The 20,339-nt window shown below is 34.0% G+C and overlaps 1 protein-coding gene across 2 annotated transcripts in view; it reads right to left on the reverse strand.

Annotated features, from left to right (window-relative positions):
* The window catches only part of LOC106462179 (hypoxia-inducible factor 1-alpha inhibitor-like), a 32,762-nt gene extending 13,259 nt beyond the window's left edge, over positions 1 to 19,503 (reverse strand). For both annotated transcript variants that reach the window (XR_002611178.1, XM_013922079.2), the window contains exons 1-4: positions 19,241 to 19,503; positions 16,297 to 16,544; positions 14,873 to 15,021; positions 10,536 to 10,681 (exon numbers count right to left, since the gene is read on the reverse strand). Coding sequence is in view for 1 of the 2 variants with exons in the window: in XM_013922079.2 (XP_013777533.1) it covers positions 10,536 to 10,681; positions 14,873 to 15,021; positions 16,297 to 16,544; positions 19,241 to 19,360 (663 nt within the window). In the remaining variant the exon portion in view is untranslated. The remainder of the gene's footprint in view (positions 1 to 10,535; positions 10,682 to 14,872; positions 15,022 to 16,296; positions 16,545 to 19,240) is intronic.
* Positions 19,504 to 20,339: the final 836 nt, after the last annotated feature.

A 20,339-nucleotide genomic window follows, 5' to 3' on the forward strand; every position in this document is an offset into this window, starting at 1 on the left:
ATGAAATAGTAGTTCAATAAAATTTTGAATGCAAGTCAACAAACACGATGACATGGCCTTTCACCCGTGACCCATCTGGAAAGGGTTAAAACAATTACAAAAGTTACAAAAGAGCTCTGTGCTAAACTTAGGTATCAAGAAATGTGCTGGATACCACACTAATTTAAGTATCAACAAACAAGTCTGATCAAACTCCAAAATCAGATGTAAGAGGAATGAATATTCCTGACACTAGATACGTGTTTTCTAAAGGACTAACGCTACCAAAATGTAGAAACTTGAAATCAGTACAATTATTCAAATAAAAATGCACAACTCAAAATGGGATATAAAAGATATCTTTCCTCCCATATGTATTCTAAAATTCTGAAGGAACTTTGGCTTGAATAAAAAGACATAGTTTATGTATGTAAAACCTACTCACAACCAGAAGTAAAAAGTTTGCTCAGAAATCACATATAAGAAAAAATGAAGAGAGTATTTATGCAGTATAAAATTGTTTATGGAGCTTAAAATAATCCTGGATAAGTTTTCAGAAACATGCACACAACAATAAACTATACTATCTATGGGGTTTTTTAACACACATATATACAAGAAATTACATTACTCCAAAAAGAAGTGTGTGTCAAATAAACCTACAATAAATTCAACACAAATAAATGAAAAAAAGAAAGAAAGATAGGAAATAATAGCAACTTTATAAGCTATTGATCACCAGAGAATGATGGCCAAAAAATTCCAGTATATGTTTCTAACAAGTTTACTAAAGATTATTTTAACAAATAACTAGTTTGTGTGAAAGCATTCTTAGTTTTACTTTATTAAAGTGTAGGAGTATTTTTATAATTACTTCAAGTGAGGATTTACACGTTTCTGTTGATCTTGTTGTATATACAGGATGATAATTTACTTATTTGACATTAAGTATGTAAAATTATGATGGTTGGATATCAATTATTTTCATCGTTAGCCATCTTCATAGAAGTCCTGAGAAGGAATATTTCTGTGGTTCAGTGGCCTGGATTTGACTATGGGTCTTTTTGACACAGTGTTTGGTGTGCTATTTACTTATCTGGGGTCTCCCATTTTCTGACTTTAACATATTTATATAGAGATAATCAGGTTTTGGTGTCTGTTATGCGACATTATTCAACTGTGTTATCAACCAGGTGGATGTAGAAGGCTTCTTTTACTTTTAATGCATAAGGTTTATATCCCATTATTATATTCTTATTCTAATTCATTGTGTGGGCTTTTCTCTGGTATAATTGTTTGTGAAATTTCGCGCAAAGCTACTCGAGGGCTATCTGTGCTAGCTGTCCCTAATTTAGTATTGTAAGACTAGAGGGATGGCAGCTAGTCATCACCACCCACAGCCAACTCTTGGGCTACTCTTTTACCAATGAAAGGGTAAGTATGTTTGGTGTGAGGGGGATTCGAACCCGCGACCCACAGATTGCGGGTCGAGCACCCCAACCACATGGCCATGCCGGGCCTATTCTATGGTATAATGGTTTATTGTAGAAGTATAAGAAAGTCTTGTGTGTCTATTACGTTTCTGAATTCTAACTTTTGGTGATCTTTTTGTTTCTCCAAAGCTACCCCTCCATCTTATAGTTAACAGCAGTGATTCACTATGCCATTCCATAGTTAGATATATTTTACTATTAACAGATAAAACATCTTCCCATGATAAGAACTTAGTATACTTTGTAAAGATTATAAATGCAGCCACAATAATCCCACAAGACACAATCATTAGCTTTGATGTATCTAACCTATTTATCAGCATGTCAACTGTTGAAACAAAACAAATACTCAACCAACAGCTTGAAAATAACAGAACATTCAAGAAATACATCGAACTGACAATTTCTACTGTAAGAGAACACACAATCTCTTGTATTAACACAGCATACTTTCAACATGAAGATAAATACTAACAAAAAGATCTAGCTATGGGCTCACCCCTATCGTCAGTACTCAATAACCTATAATGAAGCATTTTGAAGATAATACCCTCAAAACAGATACTTCACATCCCACAATTTGATTCAGAAATGTTGATGATATATTTGTAATATGGTATACACATTAAACACAAGAATCAATAATTCATGAACTACCTGAACAGACAATATCATAATGAAAAGTTATAACTTGAATATCAGGTGACAATCACAAGGCTTGCACTAACCTCTGATGTGGAGACCAGCAGCTTCACAGGAAGTAGAAGATAGTTATCTTACTGACATTACCAATGGCATTTTTAATAAGCTAAAAAAAAAGATTTGTCCTACAATATATCGGGTATTTGTTTTGAATAGTCTAAGTGCAAAGTGATTTTCATGTTAAGATTAAGAATACTTTTCTTCATCTTAAAAATACCAAATTTCTTTTGTGTAATCTCTTAAGCCCCCTAAACACATTTAAAATGTTTGTTTTCAGTAAAACTTAATATTTTATCTGTTATTTTCTCTACCCTAACTCAATACAAGGTTGGTCAACTTGACTGACCTTGTAAACCCCCCCCCCAAAAAAAAAAATTGAAATAAATCTGAATTACCCTCCTTTTCTTTCTAGAATGACTTCAAATTCAGTGTGACACTACATTTGTTTATTGCAAGTAGCTTTAAACTCATAACAGTATTATTCTCACCATTATAAGTTGTAAATCACTTGGGGAACATGCAGCTCACATTCATGCCTCATGAAACATTTTTATTATATTATTACTTATTTTAAAACTTGTATACTATTAAAATATGGATTATTAGCTAAGCATTTATACCATATTATGTGGTATAACATAAACAAAAAGTAGTTTAATAAAATTTTGAATGTAAGACACTAAAACTTTGTGTTATGAGCAGTGAAGGATGACCGTCATGAAAGTGTTAATAACAACTTTTTGCTTTCTCTGACCAAGTGACCCTATAATTTAACCATTTACTGTTTCCCAAACCCCCACAGATGTGATTTTTTAGCTAATATTCTGTATTACTACATAAAGGCATTCTAAAAATTGAAGTAAACAGAGTCCAAACCCTTTTCAAAAATTAAAAGATTTTTGCAGAAAGATGTCTCTTTAGTGAATCCTTGTTGACTTTGTTTAATGATATAATGTTTTATTAAATGATCTTGCAAAGTTCCTTTTATGAGACTCTTTAGAAAACTTCTTAATACAGAAGTAAGATGTAAGGGATATAATTTCTAGGACAATTCTTACCACCTCCCTTAAAAATGGGAGTAACATTAGAAAGTTAACATTTTCTCAAATCGAAAATGTATTTCCAATAATACTTATCTCCTTTCATACTAAAAGCTATTACTTGACTGCCAGGGTTTCTTCCTTTGCCTATTTAAGAATTGGTCTGATTTTTTCTCACGTGCTCCAGTCTTTTATACCCCACTTAGTTGCTCTTGGCAATATTTGTCTCATGACACTCTCCACCTATGTCAATGTACCCTCTATTCTGGTACTGAATATAAGCACCTCATTCAGACAATGTTATCACTTTTTTGAGACTAACTCAATCTCAGTTTCTAACACCAGCTCTTAGTGGGGAGGAAGGGCGGAAGAGTGTGAGTGGAGGTAAGTTTATTAGAAATATATTTTCAATTTAAGAAAATGTTAACTTCTAAAACATACTTACCTCCTCTCACATTTACAGCTAGAATCCCACACTGATAAGGTGGAGGGGCCAGTGAGGGCATCATTCATACAGAAAGTGTCTGCATAGATCATGGGTGTGTCAATAGAAGATTGGTACCCTAGTGGGGGGAATAGCACTACATCCAAAACAGGTATGCTTTTCATTCAGAACTTAGTTCATGTACTGTGGGTGGAACTTTACATGATTTGTTATCACTATTGGCCAGGCCCAACCAGATAGCCAAGGTTCCACTACTTTGGGTTGGAATTATATGGCCACAGTCACTATATCCCACATAGGTGGCTGGGACAATTGGACCGCAATACATCTATCTATCTATCTATCTATATATGTGTGTGTGTGTGTGTGTGTGTGTGTGTGTGTGTGGATCCCAAACCGTAGCCATAGAATGATGCATTCTGAACCACCGAAATTACAATGAGAAGGTAAGCAGCACTGAAGTGGACAAACCTTCTCCTCAACCTGAAGAAATATGAAAGACAACACCCCAGTCTTGAAATGACAGGATTGTGTATGTCTTACTCAACTTGGGGAAACAGAACTCATCTGATCTGGAATTATGAACCCTCATCCTCACTCCCCAACCATGTGAAAAAGGTAAATTCCACTTGCCTACGGAATTATGGAGAGAGTGTGGTACAAACTGTGCTCAATCAAGGGCCCAGGATGGGACTACTCTGCATTTGAAATTACGAGGAGACAATGGAGTCTCTTCCAGGAACAATGTACTGAACCAATACTGATCAAAAATAAAGGGCAACGCTAGACACAACCTGATAGCCGAGCATCAAATCTGAACTGGTATTATGATTAGGCTCTCATGTAGGCTGATAATTTTTCTACCAACATCTGTGAAAAAAACATCCAGGGACCTGGGTAGAAGCCCCCCTCCCTTTGCCCTCTTCTCCAAGAGTGAAGGAATTCCCTCTAAAACTCTGGATGAAAAGCCTCTGTCCATCACCCCAGTGACTGGAAACTGGGTGTAGTAAGGACTCCCTAGCTCCACCAGTAGAATCTGAGGGGTAATGCACATTGGGGAGTTCTGAGAAACATTGTTCTGGAAACAGTGCAATAGGTGAACCAAGATTCTTAAATTTTAAAAGCAAACTGACCCCAATAATCAGCAGGGATCAGCAGAATCTCCCTATGCTTTACTCATGATAGTACATGAGTGGCAGTCCAACATAGTATAGTAATACCACCCAGTTAACCTCTAGGTGGTCTTATAGAATAACTCATTTCTACATAGCCTGTTGCAACCTAGATAAAATATAATGTATTAGAAGTTGCTAGTGCAGACTTGTTTTGATAAAAACACACCTGTCTGGGCAATACTCACCACAGAGTGGGATCAAGGAATTAGTGTGGTCAAAAAAAAGCATCTAGATCCTCTCTAAACATTACAACGATCAAAATCTGATCAGTCATAGGAGTGACAATTTGTGATCAGATGAATTGGTGAAAAGGATTTATCCCCTTCCCTGTCTGACAGTGTCTTGGGTAAGAAGCCTCAGTGGAGGAACAATACTGAACCAAATATATGTCTCCATCTAACTACAAATAGGATAACTGACAGTCTCAACCGAGAGTGCCCCCCCCCCCCCACCTAATTGTTGTGCAATGCTAGACATTTGAATAGACAGATAGAATAATCTGGGAATTCATACTGTAACTCAACATGCCAATTGGAATTATTTTTTTTTACAAAAATCAACTCAGTAACATGGAGAATGCTCCAAGTATCTTCAAATGAGTGTAGCAATGGGAAACCCATTAGTGACATTTTGTCGAGAAAAAGTGATGATATTATTTGAATGAGGTGCTTCATACAGTACCAGGATAGAGGGCACAATGTCACAGGCAGAAAGTGTCATGAGAGAAATATCTCCAAGGGCAAATAAGTGGGATATAAAAGACTATAGCAAGTGAGAAAAAAAAAAACCAATGCTTAAATGAGCAAAGGAAGAAACCCTGGTTGCCAAGTAATAGCTGTACGTGTGAGACGGGGGATGTGTATGTTTCAGAACTTTCTAATCTTCATGCACATGCAAATTGTCTACTGATTTACCAAAAATGGAAAATAATTTTTCTGTGTCATATGACATGCCTGAGCTCCAATTTCTGCACTTTTCAATTTTCTAACATCTAAAATAAACTGCTGCAGTTTCCAACCAATCAGAAAATGAAAATAATTACAAGCAAGAACCTAAAATATGAACCTTCTACCTTCTATATTTGCTGAAATATCAATGAATTTATGTGAGTAGTTCCCTACCCTGACAATTAACATTGTTTTATAAACAATAGAAAGAGCAGATTTTCTTCTATGTAAATCTTAAAATGTGGTACTCAGTTTTTCCCCATGCTACCCTTCTCTAAACTAGAATTAATTGGTTTGTGTTTTCAGATTTGGTGCTCTAATATAGTAAAAAAAAAAATATTAGTTTCTACTCTAGTGCCTGATATAATTTTTGGTCTATATTTGAGAGCTACATGAATTTATTTTTAGACACCCAACTTTCTTAGAGTCAGCAAGGCTTAGGGGAGAATAAAAGCTTCAATAAGCAGTGAGTACTAGAAGTTATTATTTTCCTACACTGAAAATATATTCCCAATTGGTACTTACCTTTTTTCACATAATAGATTTTCTTGTTCAGTGCTGCCCTCTATATGCACTGGTTGGCCATATAGTGTGGAGATTTTTGAGTTAGAGATAAGTATTGTACCTGGACAGGCAATGCTTGCCACTCAGTAGGATCTATGACCTAAAAGGGACATGCCTCTGTAAACGAAAGCAACATATATGAAAAGTAAACTTACTGAGTCACAGCTAAATATATGTTTAAAGTATGACAACAGGTAGAAGGTGGTACCCTGACAAGAAAGAAATAGCCTACCAATAAAGGTATTGGGAGATAAATGTGTCAGATGTTATCCACATGCCCAACTGAAGAATTTCCTCCAATGAATGATGGATATGGGATGCCAGGTAGAAAGTATGGTACCATATCTGATACAACGTTACCTGGAAAAAATTCTGGGAAGAAGGAGACAGGGAGGAATACACCAGTTTGATAAGCTGAAAAATCCAATGTGTAATGGTAGAAAGAGAAAGGTCACGAAAAGGAGAAAGGTTCCAGGTAATGAAAAGATGGGATTGGAAACCATGGAAGAAGACAGTGTGGGTAATATAACAATGAAGAGTACAGATGGGACATAGAAGTCTATCTACATCAGACCGAGAATAAAGGAGAGAAATCAGTGTGAATGAAGAATATCCCTCATGAGCCACCAAAGTCTTGCATAGGAAATATTGATCCAGATAAAGGAGAATATAAGAGGAATAGAACAGAGTATGTAAAATGTTGATGGCAAAAATCCCTGACCGATGATACAAACAGGCTAAAAGGAGTAGGAAATAAGTCTTTAAGGAACAGGTGATACATGGAAAAGGAGGCCAAAGGTTCAAACAGAGGGAGTGAAAGGAAGTGTGACATTTCAATCTGGATGAGCTGCTTGATGAAGTGGTCAACTAATCTGGAAGGAACACAACACTGTACCTGGAAAAACAGAAGGCATTGGACAAGGCTGCTTGGTGACCAGTAATGGAAGAGACAGAAGCCCCATGATCAAATAGTCAGTTAAGAAATTCCATAAGAAGAGGAACAGTGGATCTAGAAGAGGAAACCCCATTCCATAAACACCCACAGTGGAAGACATTCCACTTCAGTTGATTGAGCAAGAAAGGCCAAACAGAATGGGCTAAAACTGAAGCAACATGCACAGACAATTCAGATCACCTCAAAAAGGACCTGCTAAATGCCAGGCACGAAGTCAGAGGGTGTGAAGGGTAGGATGAAAGACCAGTGACTGAGGTTGATGGAGGAGGGGCAAAGTGAGAGGAAGAAGTAATGGAGGGGTTGTTTGAAGCTGAATGAGAAGAAGAAACCAAGGTTCTGCTGGCCAGTAAGAAGCAATCAGAAGTACCTGACACAGAGTGGAATGGATTATCAAAATCACCCTTGGAAGAAACCGGATAAAAGGGTATGCATAAAAGTACCAGTTGGTCCAGTTCTGACTGACAGCATCCACTGCAAAGGCCTGTTTATGAGGAACTTGGAGTTGAGGGAAGTGGCAAAACCATCCAGATGAGGGGTACCCTACTGACTGTAAAGCCACCACAGTAAATCTGTCTAGGTCAAAAAAGACGATCCACCATGAGGTTGAAAGCACCAGGAATATGACATGCTTTGAGACGATTCTCCAGTGTGTGTAGCCCAATAAAGTAGTTCCAATGTGTGTCCACAAAGTGAATAAGACTAGGTGTCTCTTTGGTGATTGATATGGGAGACAGTGGTGGAATTGTCTGAATGGATCATGACGAGCTTGTTCCATAGAAAGGGAAGAAACTGATCCTAAGCATGTCGTAATGCCAGAAGCTCCAACACGTTGATATGGTTGGATCTTTCGAGTAGAGTCCACTGTCCTGAAGCTTCCTGAATATCGAACCATGTCCCCAACCCTGGAGTGAGAAGCAACAATGAACAGATGCAAATCCGGATGAGAGAGAGAAAATGGCACCCTCATTGTTGTGTTGACTTTGTCCAACTGCCAATGGAGATTGTCCAGGACAGAAGGAAGGAGGGTAATTGGGGAGTACAAGGCATCCAAACAATATTCCATTGATTGTGCAATGTCCATTGAAGAGAACATATATGTGCACAACCTAAGGGGAAAAGTGCTTCCATGGAAGCCCAAGTCTCCAAAAGCAATATAACCTCATGTGCAGAAAGAAAGGGAGAGGAAAGGGCATGGAGATCTGAAAGCTCCATTGAATGCAGACACCATGGAGGTAAATGTTGAAAATCACACTCAAGTGGACAAGATATTGGGTAGGAATAAGGAAAGACTTCTCCATCTCGAGAATCCAACCCACTCGAGCTGCTTCTGTCAAGAGCAAATAAGTGTGTTGAGAAGACACTAGTTCAGAAGGAGCTAACAGAAGCCAGTTGTCCATGTAGTGACAACCCTCAACCCTCGAGCATGCATAAGTGAGGAGATGGCTTTGACTACCCGAAAATACACATAAGGTGCTGAGGTAAACCTGAAGAATAAAGCACAAAACTGAAACATTACCCCATTGTGGACAAGCCAAATATAGCATTGGTAGTTAGACGAAATAAGAGTATGTAGATAAGCATCTGAAATGTCCACCTTGGTCATCCACAGACCTGGAGAAAAAACTATCCACTGAAGGGCAAGGGAAAAATTCCATGTTAAAGTGGGTCAGATCTAGAAAATGGTTAAGGTGAAAAATATAGAAAACAGGATGCCAGTCCCTGGTCTTTTTGGGGACAACAAAAAGCTGTGAGAGAAGAGTCCAAACAGTCTCAGAAAGACACTGATTGATGGCAGGATACTGATGTAAGGGAAGGGATACAGGAACTGGAAACAATGGAGGTGAGGAGAAGAATCAAGGAAATTGTCTGACAAAACCCAGATCACCCATGGGTAAGAAGTAAACTCCAATCTCAGGTTAATAAAATCATGTCCAAAATGGCTGAGAAGAGAGAAATGATCATGTAAGTCAGCACAAATTAAAAAGATCTGCACTCAACAACTGCTTAAAGAGAAGTGGTTGGTTGGAATCAAATAGAAGGGGTAACATGTCAGGAGGGTGTATCACACTCCTACTGGTGGAGGGCTGTCACATGATAATTTACATGAGAAGATGCAGTAAACCACATTAATCGTGGGGTAGATGGAAGTTTCAAGGCTAGTGGCATGCAAAAAAATTTTGCATATAGAGGGCAGTAGTGAATGAGAAAAGCTATTATGTGAGGGAGGTAAGGTTCCATATCAGAAGTTCTTGTATTTAATGTATTTGTTTTATTAATTGTTATATATTTTAACAAAAGTAATTAAAATGTGAAAATCGAAAACTTCTCAGATTAGCCTAGAAAACTTCAGTAAAATGAGGCGAAATATGACACTAGATCATGTTTTGATTATATTAGCTATAGGGGAAACAGCTAATGGATTCCTGCTGTGATGCATTACATTTTATACAAAGATTACTGCTCCAATATATAAAGCATCACAATGAAATGATAAAATTAAAATAAAACAGGTGTGAAAAATTTTAATAGTTGAAACTGTTAAGTAATCTGGAACTTTTTGATCAATTCTGCAGTCAGTGCGTAGAAAGAAATGTTATTATTCATTTTATTTCATATTGTTGAGCTTTAAATTTGACTATACATTGATTATTTCTCTACAGTTAGTAGCAGGGTAGAAAAAATAAGACAGAAAGTGTAAAGTGTTATTAAAATAAAAACAAAAACTTCTAATATTCATCTACATTTTTCAAAGGGTTTTGCAAATGAAATATGAAAAGAAATGTAAAATGAAAATAAGTATTTTTATTTTTAACATAAAAATTACTTTGCATTCAGGATGACTCAGTAAAGGTTTTGGAAATTCAGAGATAAATCTTTAGAAGTAACTTGTAATGTTTACTGAAAGCTCGCCAAATTTCATGAAGATATACATAATAAATTCAGAATTATAGTATGTATAGTTTAACAGTTTCAAAGTTGGTGAAATTGACTAAATTCATTCTCATAGGCTTAAAATCTGAAACTGTATAAACTTATAATGGTTAAGCTTCTAATTCAACTTTATTGTATTTTTGAGTTTTACAAAAATATAAAAATAACTGTTGAGATTGATGATCACCATCACACAATATAAGGTGAGGATTAACTAGCTTAACTCTCATTAGTCTTGGCAATATTATGCAAGATGAGAATTACATTACTTAACTTTGGTAATCAATGATGAGGATTTACTTACTTGACTCTGTCGATCATGAGGATGCCAAACAGGATGAGGATAGAGTTTATCATAACAATCAGGAGAAAACAATATGAACCTTTTGTAGCCATGGATTTGAGCAAAGAAGTTTTCCTGTTCATCATAGTGGACTGGTGTGATGTTACCTTTTAAATACAGAAAGAATAGCATGGGGACAACTGAAGAACACTTGCAATTTCAATGTTATTTTGCTATTTCCAAACCATTTTAATGAAATCAACTGTAGCCGTCTTTTCAGTAAAAAACTTCACTATAATTATTATTTTATTCCAAAAATAGTTTTCACACACATAAAAATTTTCTTCATAAGCTTTTTTTTATGACCAGAAATAGTCTTTCGATTCTTGGCTGATTATTTTTTTATACAAAAGTTTAATGACATTGTTACATTTTTAAAATATGCTAGTTCACCTAGCTTCACGGGTCAAACTTCAAAATTTTTGAAGGATATCAGAGCTTGTTAATCCATTTTGTTCACTCAACAAACATCTTCCATAGCAATTTCTCTAAAATCAACAAGAAAAATAACCTTAAAAACAAGTAACAGGCAATTTACAAAAAACGTGTGTAGATCACTATGCCCTAGATCATCAGCTGAGTACCCTGGCTGGTAGTGATAATTCTTTGGCCCTAAGGCAAATATCAATGACAAGGAATAATGTCAGGTGTATTAACCTGCATCACTCTATTCGTATATCCATAGTCCACATTACAAACTTGAGTTATAATTGAAACTGTAAAGAGAGAGTCTAAAGTCAACATTTTTCACACAAGAAGCTCTAATAGGTAATCTACATGAAAGGAAAAGGTACCAAACCTGAACATTAATAGATATATATATCTACAGTCACATAAATTCAAAAATTAATTTTAGATCATTGGGTGTGATCACTATATTAATGGCATTAATTTATTTTATAGGTGCATTAAAAATTGGCAGTACTGGTAAGTTTCAGTGTCATCTTTAAAATGGAGTTCAAAATGATATTCATGAACACCTTTACATATGTAGTTGCTTCAAGATTTTAAAGGGTATCTAGTTTTATGACATTGGTTTGATGTATGATTTGATGATATCACAAGATTGATATTCATATTTTAAACTTCAATGGCATCTTATTTAGCATATGGGCTAAACAACCAGGTCAGAACCCAAAGGTTCAAACATTACCATTCCTAATTTAGAAATGCTGAACAGAGTGAGGGATTATATCAGCAGCACCTAACTTAAAATAACCTATGGACAACAAGGGCCTATTTGGTCCTTCAAAGGTGTCTTTGCTTAAAACTCACCTTGGAAAATTAATATATAAACCTACCCTTTACTCTTAAAGAAATAACTGATTACACTCTTAAACTACTGTAAAGTGTTGACTTCCACTACTGCTGATGGTAACTCATTCCATAAGTAAATTACACTTTTAGAAAAATAAAACTGTCTTAACGAGATGTTGTAAAGATTAACAGCTTTATGAGCACAAATGAAGTAATGACAAACAAACATAAATTTACAAAAATATGAAGTTAAGTACCTTACTAGTTTTGAAATACCATGTGCAATATTTTCAAGGGTATAAAGCTGTTAATCTTTACAAAATTTGTAGACAGAATAAAGTAATACATAACTTGATTACTGTCTTAACTAGAGCCTAGCCTGTCTTTTTCAAATCTTAAATTTCCTCTTGTCCAATTACCTTCAAAATATAGCATAAAGTCAGATGCCTTAATCCTATTCATTCCCTGGATAATCTAAACTTTAAGAGAAGATAAGTTTAATAAGAGATGTTAACCTATCTCTGTAAGTTAATCATTTCAACTATGGAATTATTATACTAGCCTCATTTTCTTTAGTCATATCACTGAGTTGGTTCCAATTTATACTAAACATGTGATCCAAATTATAGCCTAAATGCATTACCTTGTCATTTGCCAAATATTTGTATACTTTACCAAATGGTCCATGTTATTCCATAGTACTTAAATACAGCTAGAAGTACCCAAGAATTTCATGTCATCAGCAAAATTTACTAACTGTGCCCCTATCAATGCCATTAATATAAACAGGAAAGAGCAAAGACTCATACACTAACCACTGAAGTACTCCAATAGTAAAAAAAAAAAAACAGTTTGACTGTACTCCATTAATACCTTTTTCCTTTCTCTCACCCAATTACTTTACAATCCAATTCACTAAGCTTTATCCAGCCCATACAAACGTGATTTTTTAAAGCTAATCTTTTGCATAACACTTAATTAAAAGCTTATCAAAAGTACACCAAATTCCCACCCTTTTCATTACCCAAGTAACAAGTTTCACCTTCAAAAAAAGATAACAGTTTAACAGACAAGATTTCTCCTTGGTTAATCTAGGTTGGTTTTTATTTATAATATCACATTTCAAAAAATGATTTTTAAAGCTTCTTTTATTGATATCTATATATTATGACTCTCTAAGAGTTTTTCTCGCTACAGAAATAAGACTAACTGACCTATAATTACCAGGGTAACTCATAACACTCCCTTTGAAATTTAGAGTAATATAAGCAATCATGGGGCACTTGCCAATTCTTTGTTGACCTACTAAAAATGAGACAGAGGGCATCACATATTTGATCATCGACTTCCTTTAAAATCCTGGAGAAAACCTTGTCTGGCTCTTGACCCATGGTACTTTATCTACTTTTAATCATATATATTGTGAACCGTGGTGTATGTCTTGGCATTTATTTGTATTCTGATTACAGTGGCCACTTCCCATGCTGCATTTGAAAAGCTGCACACACAGACAAAGCTCAACTGGAAGAACTGGAATTATATTTCGTAAGCAGGATATTCAATACTGAATTATTAGGGATTAATCACACTATCATTCACATTTCAAAATGTGATATAACGTAAAGAATAAAAATTTAGATTTACCATATGTTATTGTTGAGTGGCTATTAGCATAATGCAAATGCTCAACAATTACTTTTCAAGGTGGGCAGTATAAGTGGCTCAGAGTGAAACCAAGAGTGCAACATAATTAAACTTTTTAAAATACATAAAATAATTTAAATTGATAGATTAATTGAAACTTTTCACATTACTGGGGACAAGTACTTTTGCTAGATTAACTTAAACTTCTCCCATCACTGGGGATGGGTACTTCTGCTTGTTTCTCAATATTTCTACTTACCACCAAGAATTAAAATCTACAGGATTCAGGTAAATTGCAACATTATGTGACTATTTCTAAATCAATAGCAGTACTGTTTATCACAGGTATAGTGGCCCCAAAGCTGCATATGCAGGTCCCATTCTGCTATATATCATTGTTAACCCTTGGACTTTTCAATCTACAGCCCAGCACGCTTGTCATTATGCCACACCCAGTCATGATATCACAAGAGTTCATACACATTCTTAATCAAATCAAAACTCAAAGTACAAACAATTATGGAAGCTACAAGCTGTTATAAATTATGATTATTTTGCTCTTGCTCTTTTTTTGTTGTTGTTGGTGCATATAATAGCACTCACCAACTTTCTCAAGCTTACTTATAGGGTTACAGTAGAGATTTTAAAATATTTTGCCACTTAATAATAAGACATGAGTTAGATAGAGGATTTTTTTCATTCATTCAGGCAATTTATAATACATATCAGTTTACCAGATTTTTCTTGTAAATTTAAAATGTGCAAATTATTTATAGTAAAAATTCTCCAGAGACTTACACATTTTAATTAACCTAACCATTAAAAACGTGTCTTCTGAGATTTAAAGTGAAGTGGATAGAATATCATTCTGGAAAAAAAAATTCAAATTTTACTTTCTAGCCTGTATATCATGTTTTTTTTATTGTATCATGAATACAAAGCTCGTATATATAGGGATGTAACTAAGAGTTCAAGAAAAAAATTACTATTGAATTAACATTATAGACTGATATATCAAGTGATTTTGGCTATTAAAAACATGCCTATACATGTGTGTGTGTGTGTATACAGTAAACATTGCATTTATAAAAATATATCCCTTTGTTCTGTAAAAAAAATCTTGGAACTATTTTTTACTGCAGGTAAAACATTTAGATATTCCTCTTCACTGAACCTACAAATGTTATCAAAAACCTTATTTATATTTCAAAAATATCAACTGTTCTTTTATCTCTGCTACATTTTGTTTTTGTACAGTATGTTCACTGTGGAGTTTATTCAACACACTCCACATAGGATTAGTTTTATGTGCATTTAGAATCATGTTTTGTTGTGCATTTCTGACAAGTACAACTATAGTTATTATATGAAAAATCAGACTAGCAATCTGACTTTACCTGGAGTAGAAATCAATAGAAGATTAGATGTTAGAGGTCCCCAATTGTTTTCTTTTTTCTGCCTTGCTATCCAGTTCCAATTAAAACTTAGAAAATCATCAACCATATTCTTTCCCACAGTATCATTCAGAGGCTGTTGTAGATACATTCTGAAAGTTAAGAACAGTCATAATCTTCATGTACAAAAAAAACACAACAAAAAAAACAGATTTTGATAAACAAATTTTAATTAAAAAAAAGCTTCAAACAATAAAAACTGTAGGTCATGTAAGAATTACTGGATGAAAGGATTGTTTATTCTGAAAAAATAAAGAATATCTTCCTGATGCTGTGCTTAATTATCAAGAAGATTAGCTTGTTTGTTCGCAACTTGCAAGTTCTTCTGGAGGATGAATAAGTTAATTCAAGTAAAAATAAATACATAACAATAAACAATTTAGTGTTAAGATAAATATTGTTAGAATATTATTATTATACACTCTTCTTTACCTTCCCTCAGAAGTTCTTTTAATATAGAAAAGTAATTTAAATTCTATTTGGGGAGTAGATGTTTCTCTAATAAAATGTACACATCAAAATCTTATGACAAGCAAACAAAAATCCCCAACTTAAATTGTTAAAAAAAGATATATTGGAAAATATACTCATCTGGTTATTTTAAATGTAATCACAGTATCCTAGGGGTCGAAATTCACATGCGACTATCTGGGGCAATTTGTTGCTCTTGGCCATCTCAGGAACTCGGTTAATGATGAATAATTCTTCTTAACTGGGGCAACATTTTTATTTTTCTGTAACTTTACCAACTTTTCAACTATTCAGAAGCAATGTTTGGCCTTTGCGAACAGAAATTACCATCTTCATCTGCAAATTGTACTTCTAGAAAAATCACTAGTCTATTTGTCAAAAGATCTTCTAAAAGAGGTTAATTTGTTCTTTATTTGAGGCCTATTCACTAAAATTTTGTCAAAATTGCCAATGTTGTCACAGGATCTTGTGTACCTGAAACATATATGTTATGTTTCCATGATGTTTTTGCTACAACAGAATGAGATCCAAAGTTAAAAATTGTTTGAAAACTCAGTGAAGATGCCATTACTTCACCAATCATTTAGAGCCTGATAATTTATGAAACATCAGTGGTAGCCATGTGATTAGGAATAGTTATAAAACACAACAATGCCACTTTCTGTACTTAACAGGAAATGAGACTGATATGGATGACAGACGAAAATAAAACTCTGAACAGAATTTGACCAGAAAGTTAATAAATACTATTTTTTTGCCCCTAGATTTATTAACAGAAGGTTTGCTGGTGTACTAATATATTTCATTAGCACAAACTGCACCAATATGCCTGTAAATTTTAATCCTGGTGTTCTATAAGGATAAAAACTTTTCAAAATAAATAGCTGATACTTAACCTTTTTTCACCATCTTTCCAGTTTCGAAGACGCTCAGCAAAATCCCAAAATTTCATTTCAATTCGTTCAGTGGGAGGGGTAAAATTCAAGTTGTGTTCTCGTATCTTACTTTCATCAAAATATTTGAATTTTTTATTGTTTGAAAGGTAAACAGTATAAGACCCAGGACCAATGTTCTTCTCTAAGTAGTCAAGGTTCCATTTTTGAGCAGAGGCAACTAATTCTGTATCAGTCAGGACTACAGGCTTCTATAAATGTAAAAATTTACAAATTGGAAGGCATTAAACACTCTACATGAATAACAGGTATAAATTACATATTAAAAGATATCAAGAATGTTATCAGTATTAAGAGAAACAAAACTAACTGATATAAAAAAAATTCTTTAATGTACCAATATATATACAAATATTACTTTTACATCTATCAATTTATTACATAAATGATTCTATAAAGGGGGTTCAAAACTAATTCTTTGTGTCTGATATTCTAATAAGAGAGAAAAAAATAATTTAAATTTTTGAAACATTGAATATGTAATAAAAAACACTGTGATTAAACATAACATATAGAGGGTGATTATGTTATATTAAAATAATTCTTAATATGCAAATAAATAAGTTATGCGACAATCATAGCTGATATAAAGTCACAATGGAACTGCATTTTGACACTGTCAGACATTTCTTAGGTAGTGTGATGCCATCAAGCACTGATTGCTTTTTGAAAGTGTATGTAAAAGCCCTTTCTGACGCAAAATATTAATATACTTAGACCATAAACACCTGTTCAGGTTTGGGATTTAGAATTTCCAAAATAGGGATATCCCTTGTGCTTAATGGCATTAGAAAATAAAGGAATATGAATCAACTTAGAGGACCAGGACCATTCAGAGATTTAATCAATTCATACCCCAGCTGTGATATACAAGGTGCAGTATCTTGCAACAACTGAAAAGTCCATGAAAATCAAAAATAGTGGGAAACACTATTTATGTGCCCTAAGCAGAAATATGGAACATAATAAGGAAGGCTCTTCATGTGGAAACAAGGTCAACACAATGTGGATCCACCAAGATAAGGCTTCACATCATACCTCAAGCAGCTGGAGAAAGAAATGGGTGTTCATGCTATTCCTCATTTAGACACACTGGTCAACTTGTTGGATGTAGCATCCTATCTATGTGTATGCAACTGGATTGTTGAAACAGACATTGGGAATCCGTCATCTTCAAACACTAGATAGATTAAGAAACACCTGCAGGAAGGAGTGTTATACTTTGAACATGACAGTTCTATAATGGAGCCTTTCAAAATGTAAGCTATGTTGCAGAGATGTCATCAGGTGGAGCATTTTTCATAAAACTTTTAAACGGACAAAAAGGAGCTTATTAGCCCATCAAGGATGTCCCTCCTGGCTCCAAACTATAACAACCCCTTACTACTCATGTATTCATCCAATCTTTTCTTGAACTCAGTTAAATTTTCTGCCTCCACCACTCTTGAAGGCAACTCATTCCAAAAGCCAACCACCCTGTTTGAAAAGAAATATTTCCAAACTGCAGACGACTCCTATGCTGCCAAGATTTGAATTTATGCCCCCTTTGTCTTATTGTTTTTACTGATAAGTACAAAAAGTTTGGTGGATATATATTATCAATACCCTTAATAATCTTAAACACTTCAATCAAATCCCCTCTGACCCTTCTCCTATCCAGAGAAAACATGTTTAGAGATTTTAGTTTCTCCTCATAGGACAGTCCCAACATCCTAGGTATCATCCTAGTGGCTCTTATCTGAACCTTCTCCAACAATTCAATGTCCTTCTGTATGTAAAAACATGAACTGTAACCATGTAGTGAGGCTCTAAAATAATTTTAATATAATGTACTCAATCTCTGTATTAATTTATATGAACCAAAGCTCACGAAATATTAAAGACTTTTTAATGAAGTTGAGATCCGGCCCAGAACACCATAGAAAAACATTTAAGAGCTTCTTAAGCAGTTAAGCTTTTCTGTATCTTGTGTAAAAACAATGTTCCCGCAAATTATACTTCCAATTTGCCAAGTTTAGTGGAAAATTCAAAAGTTTTTGAATGTGGCTTAAATAATATATAGTAAAAACGTTAAAGTTCTTAACTATCATGGATTCATTCATAAACATTGTTTTAATACGCCTAATGGCAGATTAACAAGTATCGTTGCATAACAGCAAAAACTTGATAACACATCAACATTTTAAATATTCTACTTACTCAAATTAAATTAAATTTATTTACTTTATGCAGATTTATTTTTAAACAGAATGTACATAATATTAAAAGAAACAAAAATAACAATACATATATTATAACACAGTCTATATCATATACTCATTTCTGTATGAATTACATTTTAAACAAACTAGGCAGCAGTTTCACTTTCCTATACAACATAACATGCATTATCTTTCACCCTGACGCTGTATAAATAATGATTTTAGAAAATGTACAAAACTGAAATTGATGTATTATCTTTTTTTATGTTTAACTATGAGAATAGTAGGACTAGGGGGCAAAAATATAAATTCTGTCAAGGAAGGAATCATCTTCAGCTAAGACAATTTTATTTTTCTAACAGGGTGGTTGGCTTTTGGAATGGGTAGCCTTCAGATGTTGTAGAGGCAGTAAATTTAAGCGAGTTTAAGAAAAAGCTTGATAAGTATATGAACGAAAAGGGATGCGTTAAAAATGTTATTATTATTATTTTTTAATAATTTTAATTTAGTTTTGAGGATGGAACAGCTGAGATGGACCAATAGGTCCCATGTTGTCCCAAAATATTACGTTATGTTAATGCATGTTAAACAATATATACATAACCTGGAATTTATCAAAACTACTAATGAAATCTGTGAAAAGGTCTAAAAGTAAAACTAGTAAACCTAAAACGTTTTATTCTTACCATTTCTGAAATAAGCCTGTCAGTATCAGGATTCAAATGACTTAATCGAGGGATTGAGACTGTAGGAAAGTCATAAAGATGGAAGTGTGATTCTTCAAATGTCTTCCCGTTTTCTGACATTACTGTTAATATAATTTACTTTGTTTTCTTCTATATATGAATTAATTAATTTTCATGTACATACAATAAGATAAAAAGTTATAAAACACTGAAGGCGACTGTTGAACTAGTAAACGTTTGTTTTCATTATTTCTTAATTTTCCATCAGGTGAACAAGGAAGTATTTCTAGAAAGGGATCGTTATATAATAAACTTCAAAATACTTGTCATTATATCAGATTATTTGATAAAACCTAAAAGCTCTAAGTAGATATTTTTATTTATAAAACCCAGACATTAGCATAATGGGGTATGTCTTGAATTTTTATTAAATAAACAGTTTATAGTAAGTACATTACTGTTAAATTTGTTAATGCAAAATTTTTGTATCCATGTTCTAATGAAATTACATTTAAGAAACATTTTGAAATATACAGCTCCCACTATGTAGTGTTCTACTTGAGAAAAGCATCATTTATTTAAGAAATTTGAATTGACTGGTATGACAAGAGGTTTAAAAGATTATAGAAGATCAAGAAAATTGGTGAAACAGGAAATTATGACATTAAAAGAATGTATGAGAAAAGGTTGGCAGAAAATGTGAAAATTAACAGCAAGGATTTCTTTAAATACTGTTACGCCTCCGTTCGTTAGTTAATTTTCCGTATAATTTCTTTTGGAAGAAACTTTAGCAATACAAGTCCTTTCTTAAATGAAACTTGTTTATTCTTTCTAAATACAGCTTTGCAATATACTTAATTTCCACAGTCACGCTATAACAAACGCTATAATTCACAACAAACGACTCACGTGCTCGACTCAATTGTCAGTCTCTCTCTGTCTGAAGTTCAATTACATTACATTACATTGTTGCCGTCACTTCTTGGCAGTCTTATATACATGAATACCACATATCTAGTAAACACTCGAGGCTTCACGAACCTTCGAGAATATGACGTGTTACTAGCGTCACGTGACCCCCGCTGTCGTAACACTATCG

The sequence above is a fragment of the Limulus polyphemus genome, unplaced genomic scaffold, assembly GCF_000517525.1.
Source record: "Limulus polyphemus unplaced genomic scaffold, Limulus_polyphemus-2.1.2 Scaffold1110, whole genome shotgun sequence".
NCBI lineage: Eukaryota > Metazoa > Arthropoda > Merostomata > Xiphosura > Limulidae > Limulus > Limulus polyphemus.